Raw genomic sequence first — 12,122 nt, 5'->3', positions numbered from 1 at the left:
ACGTTTTATTTGATCATCGCGCTGGTGTCCGTTTCCACTTTCTTCCTGACCTTCATCATCATCATCCTGGCCGTGAGGTTTTGTCGCAGGAGAAAGCCCAGACTGTTGTTTGATGGAGCTGTAGCCATTCCCAGCGCGTATCTTCCTCCAAATTACGCAGAGGTGGAGGGCGCGGGAACTCTCCGCAGCACTTACAATTATGACGCATACCTGACCACGGGCTCGCGCACTAGTGACTTCAAGTTCGTCAGATCTTATAATGAGGGCACACTGACTGCTGACCTGACTCTGAAAAAGACTCAGTCCTCTGTGGATGATCTTGAAAGACTCGATGCGGAAATGAGCGATTCCTTTCAGGTAAGCCTTTGATAATTTCTTTAAAAATAATTGGGTGGATTTAATTTGTTTAAATTTAATATTTGCGGTTTCAACTGACTGCTTTCTTTAGCAAAGGTTTTTATCCTTTTTTCTTAGCGGTTCACGTGGCTCTTTCAAATGCTTGATTTGGAGTTAGAACATATTTCTAACATCAACTCCAGTTTGGAGTTAGAACATATTGATGGTATAAGCGACTTTTTTGACATTATCTGGTCATGTATGCGGTAGTTCTTTTTTTCACTCTTTTGGACTTATTTTGAAGTCGAGCTGTACAAGTAGTTTGTTAGTGATCTTTTAAAGGTTTCAAGGACATCCGTCTCATTCTGTTGACGAATGCTTTCGTTAAAACTTGTCATCAGTATATGTGTCCTTCTAGTCTGACATTTGTAATTGTCTGCGATAAAATATTGCTATTTAAATAGTTTTATTTTTGTCTTTGTCATTTTTCTATGCAGTTAGTTTAGAATGAGAATTAAGTTCATATGTTATTAACGTTCCCTTGAGAGAAATCTTTTAAACGTACTTTTAATCTGATTGGAAATGGCGTAGGACAGGTTTCCCGTGTTGCTGTACATGGTGCTGCACTGCTGTTTACTACTGGTTTTCGGTATTTTGTGTGTATAGCTCTCTATCCCTCTGTATTTGTTTGTTTATTTGATTTTTAATAACATGCATAGTGTGGCCTTCTTTATATCTCGCACTTAAATGAATAGTTAACCCCCCCCAAAAAATGTTGTCATCATTTACTCACCCTCATGTCGTTCCAAACCTATATGATTTTATTTCTTATATAGAACATGATAGAAGATATTTTTAAGAATGCTGGTAATCAAACAGTTGATGGACCCCATTGACTAACGTAATATTTATTTCCCTACTATGCAAGTCAATGAGGATCAACAACTGTTTGGCTCTTCAAAATTCTTTAAAATATCTTCACTTGTGTTCAACATAAGAAAGAAACTTATACAGGTTTGGAACGACATGAGGGTGAGTAAATGCCATTATTTTCATTATTGGGGGAATTAATCATTGAAGAGGATGTTGCTGCTGGCTTACACAGTTGCATAACAATAAAATGATTTGCTAAGCATACAACACGCGTTCTTTGTGTGTAATAACATTCAATTCTGTCTGATAAGAATGTCATGCAGTTTCTTATTTTAACTCATAGTGTCGCTGTTCACCTGCAAAACAATGTGTCTTCAATACACGTTTCTCCGCCCCGTTTATTATGTCATACACAGGGCTTCAAGCTCCTCTCGTTGTAGAAAATCGTCTACAGTGACTGATCGTCTAATAGTGTACTCCTTTCGATTTTTCTCAATTTAATTTTACATTTGTCGTTTTGTTGTTGGATGTAACTTCTGCTTAATATCTGAAGAATTCCAAAGGTTCCGCGTTGCTTGCGAGATGTTTGATCTTTTGTTCTTCGTGCTGGTGGCGCACACCGCTTATGGAGACGTGAGCTATTCTTTCCCGGAGGAGATGAAACGCGGATTTGTGATTGGAAATATAGCAAAGGATCTCGGACTCGATGTGAACAGACTGTCATCTCGAAAAGCTCGAATTGATACTGAAGGTAACAGAAAACAATACTGTGACATTAATTTGAATACTGGAGAACTGATCGTAGCGGAGAGAATCGATAGAGAGGGGCTTTGTGGAAAGAAAGCTTCATGTGTCGTAAACCATGAGCTTGTCCTTGAAAGCCCTCTAGAACTGCATCGCTTCATTCTAAATATTGAAGACATAAATGATAATTCACCACAGTTCACAGAGAGTGTCGTTAAATTCGAAATACGAGAATCAGCAGTCAAAGGATCTCGCTACTTATTAGATGAGGCCCATGATGCCGATATTGCTCGGAATTCTGTGCAATCATATACACTTCAAGATAATGAACACTTTATTCTTAATGTACTAACCAGGGAAAATGGAAGAAAATATGGCGAGCTCGTGCTGAATAAAGAGTTAGATCGTGAGCAGCAGAAAGAGGTAACATTAATTCTCACTGCGGTAGACGGCGGGACTCCACCGAGATCAGGTACTGTAGCCATACACGTCTCTGTGCTGGATGCTAATGATAATGCTCCAGTCTTTAGTCAGGCCGTCTATAAAGTCAGTCTGCCTGAAAATTCTCCTCTAGATACTGTAGTGGTGACAGTGAGCGCTACTGATGCTGACGAGGGACAAAATGGAGAAGTGACTTATGCATTTAGTCATTTATCCGAAATTGTCCGGCAATTGTTTTTCCTTGATACAGTGTCAGGAGAGATTAAACTAAAGGGACTAGTGGATTTTGAGGAGGAGAGTTCAGTCGAACTGCCGATTCAAGCTAAAGATGGTCAAGGGCTAGCTAGTCATTGTACAGTAATATTATATGTTATTGATATCAATGATAACCCTCCTATAATAGTGATTCATTCCCTTAACAGTCCTATTCCCGAGAATGCGTTACCCGGTACAGAGGTTGGCATCATTAATGTCCAGGACAGAGACTCTGATAATAACGGACAGGTGCGCTGCTCCATTCAGCAAAACGTCCCATTTAAACTCGTACCTTCAGTCAAGAAATATTATTCTCTGGTGACCACAGGCGAATTAGACCGCGAGCTGCTCTCTGATTATAATATTACAATTACTGCTACTGATGAGGGCTCTCCGCCTTTATCTTCCACTAAGAATATTCACCTGACTGTAGCTGACGTGAATGATAATCCACCTGTATTTCAGGAGCAGAGTTACAGAGCTCATGTGCAAGAAAATAACAAACCGGGCTCCTCTATCTGTTCAGTATCAGCTACAGACCAGGACTGGAGACAGAATGGCACTGTAGTTTATTCTCTGTTGTCCTCTGATCTCAGTGGTGCACCGATGTCCTCCTTCCTATCCATTAACGGAGACACCGGGGTCATTCATGCCGTGAGGAGCCATTCCCAGCGCGTATCTTCCTCCAAATTACGCAGAGGTGGAGGGCGCGGGAACTCTCCGCAGCACTTACAATTATGACGCATACCTGACCACGGGCTCGCGCACTAGTGACTTCAAGTTCGTCAGATCTTATAATGAGGGCACACTGACTGCTGACCTGACTCTGAAAAAGTCAGCTTTAGATGATCTTGAAGGGCTTGATGCACAATCAAATGAGGTAAGTTTCATATTCATTTATTTTGAATTTATTCCTTTTTATTAGGCATGGATTTACAGTGGTGGCCAAAATTTTTAGAACACTATTTTCACCAGCTAAAAAAAAATTATTGAATCAGTTATTTCTATGCATCTTTTGCTGTAGTGTGTCAGTAGGAAATATCAGTTTACATTTCCAAACTTTCATTTAGCCATTAATTGTAATAATCCAGTGAGATTTTTGTCTGACAACAGCCAGTGCTCCACACAGAGATCTGATCTCATCATCATCAGTCTGTCTGGAATGACACGAAGAAACAGAATAAACTGAGGCAGACTAAATCCAGAAGAACTGTGGCAACATCTCCAAGATGCTTAAAGAGACCTACCTGCAAAGCTACATTACTGTTAAAAATGTAGGCACTTGTGTAAAAATTCTGTAAAATGAGGATGCTGTCAAAAATAATGCCATAAATAGATTTTCTTTATCAATTAGCTTCTATTAACTAAATTAAATCAACATTTGGTGTGAGCATATTTTGTGTTTAAAGCAGCTTTTGCCCTTGGTGCACTTGTGCGTAGTGTTTCAGGTAGCTTTGCAGGTAGATTTCTTGAAGCATCTTGGAGATCTTGCCACAGTTCTTCTGGATTTAGTCTGTTTCAGTTTATTCTGTTTCTTCATGTCATTTCAGACAGGCTGGATAAGGATGAGATCAGATCTCTGTATGGAGCACTGGCTGTTGTCAGACTCCTTGTGCAAACAAAAATCTCACTGGATTATTACAATTAATGGCAAAATGAATGCTTGGAAATGTAAACGGATATTTCCTACTGACACACTACAGCAAAAGATAGAAATAACTGACTTCAAACCATTTTTAATACTAGTAGTGTTCTAATAATTTTGGCCACCCCTGTAAATTCAGATATTTTTTTTCATTAGGTTCTGGCATTCACTGAATCTTGTGTTTTTCAATTTTCAGGATTTTTGAGTATTGTTTTTATGTTTGCATATTTTGTTAAAAATGACAGGACTTATATATTAACTCTCTGAGAGCAGAATATTTTTTTCATCAATAAAGTGAAGTTTCCTTTTCAGTTGAAATATGACCAGACTTTTATTTGTTCAGTGATATGTAAGCTTGCATATCTTATTGTCACCCATTCTTTCAAATGTCTTTAAGCATCTTGGAGATCTTGCCACAGTTCTTCTGGATTTAGTCTGTTTCAGTTTATTCTGTTTCTTCATGTCATTTCAGACAGGCTGGATAAGGATGAGATCAGATCTCTGTATGGAGCACTGGCTGTTGTCAGACTCCTTGTGCAAACAAAAATCTCACTGGATTATTACAATTAATGGCAAAATGAATGCTTGGAAATGTAAACGGATATTTCCTACTGACACACTACAGCAAAAGATAGAAATAACTGACTTCAAACCATTTTTAATACTAGTAGTGTTCTAATAATTTTGGCCACCCCTGTAAATTCAGATATTTTTTTTCATTAGGTTCTGGCATTCACTGAATCTTGTGTTTTTCAATTTTCAGGATTTTTGAGTATTGTTTTTATGTTTGCATATTTTGTTAAAAATGACAGGACTTATATATTAACTCTCTGAGAGCAGAATGTTTTTTTTCATCAATAAAGTGAAGTTTCCTTTTCAGTTGAAATATGACCAGACTTTTATTTGTTCAGTGATATGTAAGCTTGCATATCTTATTGTCACCCATTCTTTCAAATGTCTTTATTTTTTGCAAATCATTAATGTATTCAGCTTTTTAGGTGGCTGGCATTTAACATTTTGTCTGATTAGAATCTAATAGTAGCATCTTTTTTTCTGTTCGTGGCTTTGAATTTGACGGGGTTTTTTTTGTGAAATTGATATTTTTCTGCTGTTTCTGTTGAGCATTGTATACATTTACACTTCGACAACTACGGTTTCAATGTTTATTTATTTATTATTTGTTTGTCACGTTTATTGGACTCTTTTTCTTGAGCCTTAAATCTGATTACACTTTACTGATTTCCTGTGCACTTATGTTGAGATCATAAATTGCAGTTTTCACATTTTAACGCCTAGTGTCGCTGTTTACCTGCAGAGGTTTTGAGACATAATGTTATTTTATCTCCACCCTGTTTATGATGTCATTCCTTGTAAAGACGCATCAGCTCTAGTGAAATATTATTCGATTCTGGCTGCTGGACGGGCCTATTGTATCCGCTTCAGCGAGGTTTCTAGATTATCTCATTTTGCTTTCGTTTAATGCTCGGAAATATTCTGGTTTTGTTTAGTATTAGCCTGCATGGGAAATATGGATCGCAGATTCTTTCCGACGCATTGTCTGAGTGTGGGCATTTATCTGATTATAGTCATAACGCACGCCGCTTATGGAGATGTGAGCTATTCTTTTCCGGAGGAGATGAATCGCGGATCTGTGATTGGAAATATAGCAAAGGACCTCGGGCTCGATGTGAACAGACTTACATCACGTAAAGCTCGCATTGATGCTGAAGGTAACAAACACCGATTCTGCGACATTAATTTGAGAACGGGAGAAATTATAGTGGCCGATCGGATAGACAGAGAGGTGCTTTGTAAGGAGAGGCTTTCCTGTACGCTTAATTTCGAATTTGTGTTAGAAAACCCTTTGGAATTGCATCGTGTTGTTTTACAAATCCAAGATATTAATGACAATACGCCAGTATTTCCCAAAGATGTAATCAAGCTCGAAATAAGTGAAAATGCCGATAAAGGTGCTCGTTTTCGTATCATTGAGGCTCGAGATGCTGATGTCGGCCACAATTCAGTACAAAAATATATATTAGAAAAAAAAGTAAATTTTGTTTTAGCGGTGAATTCAAAAACAGATGGAAGCAACTATGTCGAGTTAGTGCTTGATAAAGAGTTAGATCGTGAGCAGCAGAAAGAGGTAGCATTAATTCTCACTGCGGTAGACGGCGGGACTCCACCGAGATCAGGTACTGTAGCCATACACGTCACTGTGCTGGATGCTAATGATAATGCTCCAGTCTTTAGTCAGACCGTCTATAAAGTCAGTCTGCCTGAAAATTCTCCTCTAGATACTGTAGTGGTGACAGTGAGCGCTACTGATGCTGACGAGGGACAAAATGGAGAAGTGACTTATGAATTTGGGCATTTATCTGAATCTGCTAAAGAAACATTTTCATTGGATCATCAAACTGGACAAATTGCCGTGAAGGGGCGAATAGATTTTGAAGATGAATCAAGGTATGAAATTATTGTTGAGGCTAAGGACGGATATGGTCTTTCCTCGGACTCAAAAATCGTAATAGAAATTACTGACATAAATGACAATGCTCCAATTCTTATAATTAAATCTCTTAACAGTCCTATTCCCGAGAATGCGTTACCCGGTACAGAGATTGGCGTCATTAATGTGCAGGACAGAGACTCTGATAATAACGGACAGGTGCGCTGCTCCATTCAGCAAAACGTCCCATTTAAACTCGTGCCTTCAATCAAGAAATATTATTCCTTGGTGACCACAGGTGAATTAGACCGCGAGCTGCTCTCTGATTATAATATTACAATTACTGCTACTGATGAGGGCTCTCCGCCTTTATCTTCCACTAAGAATATTCACCTGACTGTAGCTGACGTGAATGATAATCCACCTGTATTTCAGGAGCAGAGTTACAGAGCTCATGTGCAAGAAAATAACAAACCGGGCTCCTCTATTTGTTCAGTATCAGCTACAGACCCGGACTGGAGACAGAATGGCACTGTAGTTTATTCTCTGTTGTCCTCTGATGTCAATGGCGCACCGGTGTCCTCCTTCCTATCCATTAACGGAGACACCGGGGTCATTCATGCCGTGAGGTCGGCCCCCTCTCTCAGCCACGTGCGCATTGTATTTACTAATATCAGATAACTTGGCTGAAGTTCCAGAACTGAAAGACATGTCTCGTGACGAGAGCAACTCCAAACTGACGTTTTATTTGATCATCGCGCTGGTGTCCGTTTCCACTTTCTTCCTGACCTTCATCATCATCATCCTGGCCATGAGGTTTTGTCGCAGGAGAAAGCCCAGACTGTTGTTTGATGGAGCTGTAGCCATTCCCAGCGCGTATCTTCCTCCAAATTACGCAGAGGTGGAGGGCGCGGGAACTCTCCGCAGCACTTACAATTATGACGCATACCTGACCACGGGCTCGCGCACTAGTGACTTCAAGTTCGTCAGATCTTATAATGAGGGCACACTGACTGCTGACCTGACTCTGAAAAAGACTCAGTCCTCTGTGGATGATCTTGAAGGACTCGATGCGGAAATGAACGATTCGTTTCAGGTAGGACTAATAAAATCGCTTTTTTTAAATAATGTGTGTGTTAACAGATTAAATGTGTTTATGTATTAAATCGACTTTCATTGGCGAGACACGCTGTTCTTGTAAAAAGTCTCGTGACACATTTAAGAACTTTGTTTTAGACAAACATTGTGAGGGGCAATTTGGAATCAGAAAGTACGTTGGTATTTTATCATTTAGTTCTAGATGTGTATGGTCATGTTTGAGCAATTATTAGTTAAGCTATCTTTCACAAATTGTTGTTTGGTGAGCTTGCATAGTAATCCATGTCTGTCTTCTGTTAACTAATAGTTCTTAGGGTCATCTTAACGTTTTGTCTTACATCCATGTTTGTGTCTCTCTAGTTTCTGTCGTTTGTAATTGAATGATGATTTGCGTTTCTCTCATCGACGCCTCAGTTATGTGAAGTTAACTAAGTGAATTCAATTCAGATACCAGTAATATTTTGGCCAGCAAAATCTATGAAAACTCCGTTTCAGTCAGATTGGAAATGGCAGCGTATGTTTCTCCTGTTGCTGTCCATGGTGCTGCACTGGTGTGTACTGTGGATTGTTGCTCCTACATAAGTAAAGTAATCTATATCCTATTTCTTATTTTCGAAATGCTATGAATATTGAGATCATGTTTATGTGCCTCCGCTGGGAAATTGGCGAGTCGAAATTTATAGGATGATTAATGATTGGCCTATTTTTGTGATTGTTTTATTGCTTTGTGGTTTTACATATTTAAGTTTGAATTCGATGTATTTTGAATGGAATGGGAAAGTACGTGTTTATGGTCCCTTTCTTGTTAATGAAGTAGACCATGACGTATTGCTGCGCTTTCTCTGAGATATAAGTGTAATTTTATGCTCTGAAAAGTTACATATAGGGTGATTCGCCTTTTTAAATCATGATATTCTCGATAGTGAGAAGAACATTTAAGTTGGGACCTATTTGTCGTTTATAGTTTTGTTTTATTGTATTTTTCTCAGTTTAGTCCTGTGTAACCCCTGTCCTTTCATTAAACGTTTCTGCTTTTGAATTAAGTAAGAAAACAATTTGTGAATTATTCATGTTTGAAATCATTTCTCTTCCGTGGCGCGCTTAAAGATTGACGTTTAGCACTAAGTACTTTTCTGTAGACATTTCGTGGTGCAAGGCATGCATCAACATGCAAATTGTATCATATTTTCTCCTGTGTCAATTTTTAAGTCGTGTGATATTTCCAGTTGCACAGTTGCTTTGAAACATTTCAGGTGTGTTAAGTTAGTGTATTTCAGTTTTTCCCCCTCAGATAATGAGATCTTACTAATTACTTAAGCATAAAATAAATATTTGGTTAATTTTTAGAGCGTCTGATTAGAGGTCTAAACACTGTGCAATAGCTAACTATAGTATGTCATGCTACAGAGGCTGGAGCGGATTTTAAACGGGGATTGAAGGAAGAGAAAGGATTGTACTCATACAACACACATTTACTCATATATTCTTCAAAATAAAAATAATGTAGGCTCTCTGTTTAATTTTGAAAACTGCCACAGGATCGCATAATGTCTTGCAAACTGGATTTCGTGATTTTTAGATTTTAAGATGTCATACCAAGACTGCAGTTGGTTGTACTCAAAGGTAGGCTTTGATGCGTTTAACTTATTGTCTGTGATGTTGAATACATTTTTTCGTGCCATGGGCAAACTACGAAGTATCTTGTGAATGTGATTTTTTTAACTTCTTCTCTTTTCATATCCTACAAGTATGTTTTAAACTACAAGTATGCCATTTTATGTGCATCGTAAGTGTTATATCCAAGTTGTACATGTCAGAAGGGGCATGAGGGTTTCTGCAGTTTCATAATTGAACTCTTAGTGTCGCTGTTCACCAGTGCAATCTTTGACGTTCATATTGTTTCTCTCCATCCTGTTCATGATGTCATATATTGAGAACTGACCTCTCAGCTCGCTGTAAATCGTCGACGGTGAGCGGTGCATTCCTCTATTGTCCTCATATATCGACCATAAACTAAATTCAGTAATTTCATCTGGCTTTACATGCTGATAACTTCAATACATTTTTGTTGATTTTCATATAGATAGATCAAAACCTTACGCGTTGCTGCTGAGATGTTTGGGTTTTTGTTCTTCGTGCTGATGGCGCACACTGCTTATGGAGACGTGAGCTATTCTTTCCCGGAGGAGATGAAACGCGGATCTGTGATTGGAAATATAGCAAAGGATCTCGGGCTAGATGTAAAGAGTCTGTCAAGTCGTGATGCCCGAATTGATAATGAAGGTAACAGAAAACGGTACTGTGACATTAATACGAATACCGGAGAACTGATTGTAGCGGAGAGAATCGACAGAGAGGGAATTTGTGGGAAGAAAGCTTCATGTGTTATGAAACAGGAGCTAGTGCTGGAAAATCCGTTGGAGCTACATAGATTTATTCTTAATATTCAGGACATCAATGATAATTTACCACAGTTCAAACTAAATATAATCAAATTCGAAATAAGTGAATCAGCAGACAAAGGATCCCGCTATTTATTAGATGAGGCCCACGACGCGGATATTGGTATGAATTCAGTGCAGTCATATACATTAGAAAACAACGAACATTTTCTTCTTAGTGTTCTTACAGGGGTAAATGGAGTAAAATATGGAGAGCTTGTTATTAATAAGGAGTTGGATCGTGAGAAGCAAAATGAAGTAACATTAATTCTCACTGCGGTAGACGGCGGGACTCCACCGAGATCAGGTACTGTAGCCATACACGTCTCTGTGCTGGATGCTAATGATAATGCTCCAGTCTTTAGTCAGACCGTCTATAAAGTCAGTCTGCCTGAAAATTCTCCTCTAGATACTGTAGTGGTGACAGTGAGCGCTACTGATGCTGACGAGGGACAAAATGGAGAAGTGACTTATGAGTTTAGTCATTTATCAGAAAGTCTTTTGGAAATATTTGATCTCGATGCAGTGTCTGGTGAACTTAAACTAACAGGTATCATAGATTATGAGGAGGAGAGTACAATTGAACTGCCGATTCAGGCTAAAGATAGTCAAGGTCTAGCAGGTCGATGCGCTGTGTTAATAGATGTAATTGATGTCAATGATAACACCCCTACCATAATGACTAAATCTGTTAAAATCTCCATTCCTGAGAATGCGTTACCCGGTACAGAGGTTGGCATCATTAATGTGCAGGACAGAGACTCTGAGAATAACGGACAGGTGCGCTGCTCCATTCAGCTAAACGTCCCATTTAAACTCGTACCTTCAATCAAAAATTACTATTCTCTGGTGACCACAGGTGAATCCTCTGTGGATGATCTTGAAGGGCTTGATGCGGAAGTGAACGATTCCTTTCAGGTAGGACAAACGAAGTCTTTATTCAGAAATGTTTGTACTATTTTTGGTTTACAGATTTCTTTTTCCTTTTTTTCTTTTTTTTGACAACATGCTTTCTAATGGTTTTTAGAAATGCTAAGTTTCTTGGATCCATCTTGTTGTCTGTTATCTGAAACATTTTTATAAAGTACTTTAAATTCGTATTTCCTTTTAAATCCCAGTTCACTGCAGTTTAGTAGAAAGGGAATATTTCTATTAGTTGTCCATGGTGCTGTACAGGCCGTGTGTGTTGCTGTTGACGTGTTGCTGAAGACCTAGTAAGAGTAAATGTTATAATTAATGTGTTTCTCTTTACATATCCTTACAGAATGTTTGGTTGTCCCATGCCCTCTAGTCATTTCATTTTCAACAAAACTGTTATGTTCATGTTTTTTTCTTTTCTTTTAACGTCAGACCTATAAGAGTTAATGGATGAGCTATATTCACAAATTTAAATACTCTTCTATACATTTATTATTTATAAATTGGTTACATTTGTGGTCTTGTGATTTCTGGACTTGATGCGGATGTGAATGCTGCTTTTCAGTCGAATTAACCGTTGCTGTATTTTATTCGATCCTTACAGATTAAACAAGTATCTGTATTTTAATAGACTGCTTTCACTGACAACAGGCTCATAAAGATTTTGAAGTTTATTTTTAAGTCTGAGGAGTAGTTCTATTTATAATTTATCTTTAGATTTTGCTGTTCATATTTGAGCAATTCTAAGGATCCTGTTTCACGAATCGTTTTTCGTCGCTAGCTAGATAATCCTTTATAGAAATTATGTCATAATGACAATTTTAAATACAACTTTGTCACATCTAATAATGAAGGTATGCTGACTGCAGACCTGACTCTGAGAAAGACTCAGTCTGCCGTGGATGATCTTGAAGGGATTGAT

The 12,122-nt window shown here is 38.4% G+C and overlaps 2 protein-coding genes across 2 annotated transcripts in view; both read left to right on the top strand.

Annotated features, from left to right (window-relative positions):
- The first annotated feature begins 1,740 nt into the window (after window positions 1-1,740).
- On the top strand, window positions 1,741-3,390 carry LOC107588379 (protocadherin beta-15-like). Its single transcript, XM_016276453.1, has one exon. It carries the CDS (start codon window positions 1,792-1,794, stop codon window positions 3,388-3,390), a length of 1,599 nt encoding a protein of 532 aa, XP_016131939.1. The 5' UTR covers window positions 1,741-1,791.
- Window positions 3,391-9,804: 6,414 nt separating this feature from the next.
- Window positions 9,805-12,122, top strand: part of LOC107588378 (protocadherin gamma-A10-like) — a 5,768-nt gene continuing 3,450 nt past the window's right edge. Inside the window, exons 1-2 of the mRNA XM_016276452.1 lie at window positions 9,805-10,589; window positions 10,692-11,141. Of these exons, the coding sequence (XP_016131938.1) occupies window positions 9,956-10,589; window positions 10,692-11,141 (1,084 nt within the window). The 5' untranslated portion in view covers window positions 9,805-9,955. The remainder of the gene's footprint in view (window positions 10,590-10,691; window positions 11,142-12,122) is intronic.

Source organism: Sinocyclocheilus grahami, unplaced genomic scaffold, assembly GCF_001515645.1.
Source record: "Sinocyclocheilus grahami isolate Dianchi unplaced genomic scaffold, SAMN03320097.WGS_v1.1 scaffold102.1, whole genome shotgun sequence".
Classification (NCBI taxonomy): domain Eukaryota; kingdom Metazoa; phylum Chordata; class Actinopteri; order Cypriniformes; family Cyprinidae; genus Sinocyclocheilus; species Sinocyclocheilus grahami.
Note: the sequence above shows the minus strand (reverse complement) of the source record. Positions and strands in the feature narration are given on the sequence as shown.

What these genes read in the sequence shown, in the direction of transcription:
- LOC107588379 (XM_016276453.1), top strand. Translation starts at nt 1,792, where the DNA reads ATGTTTGATCTTTTGTTCTTCGTGCTGGTGGCGCACACCGCTTATGGA.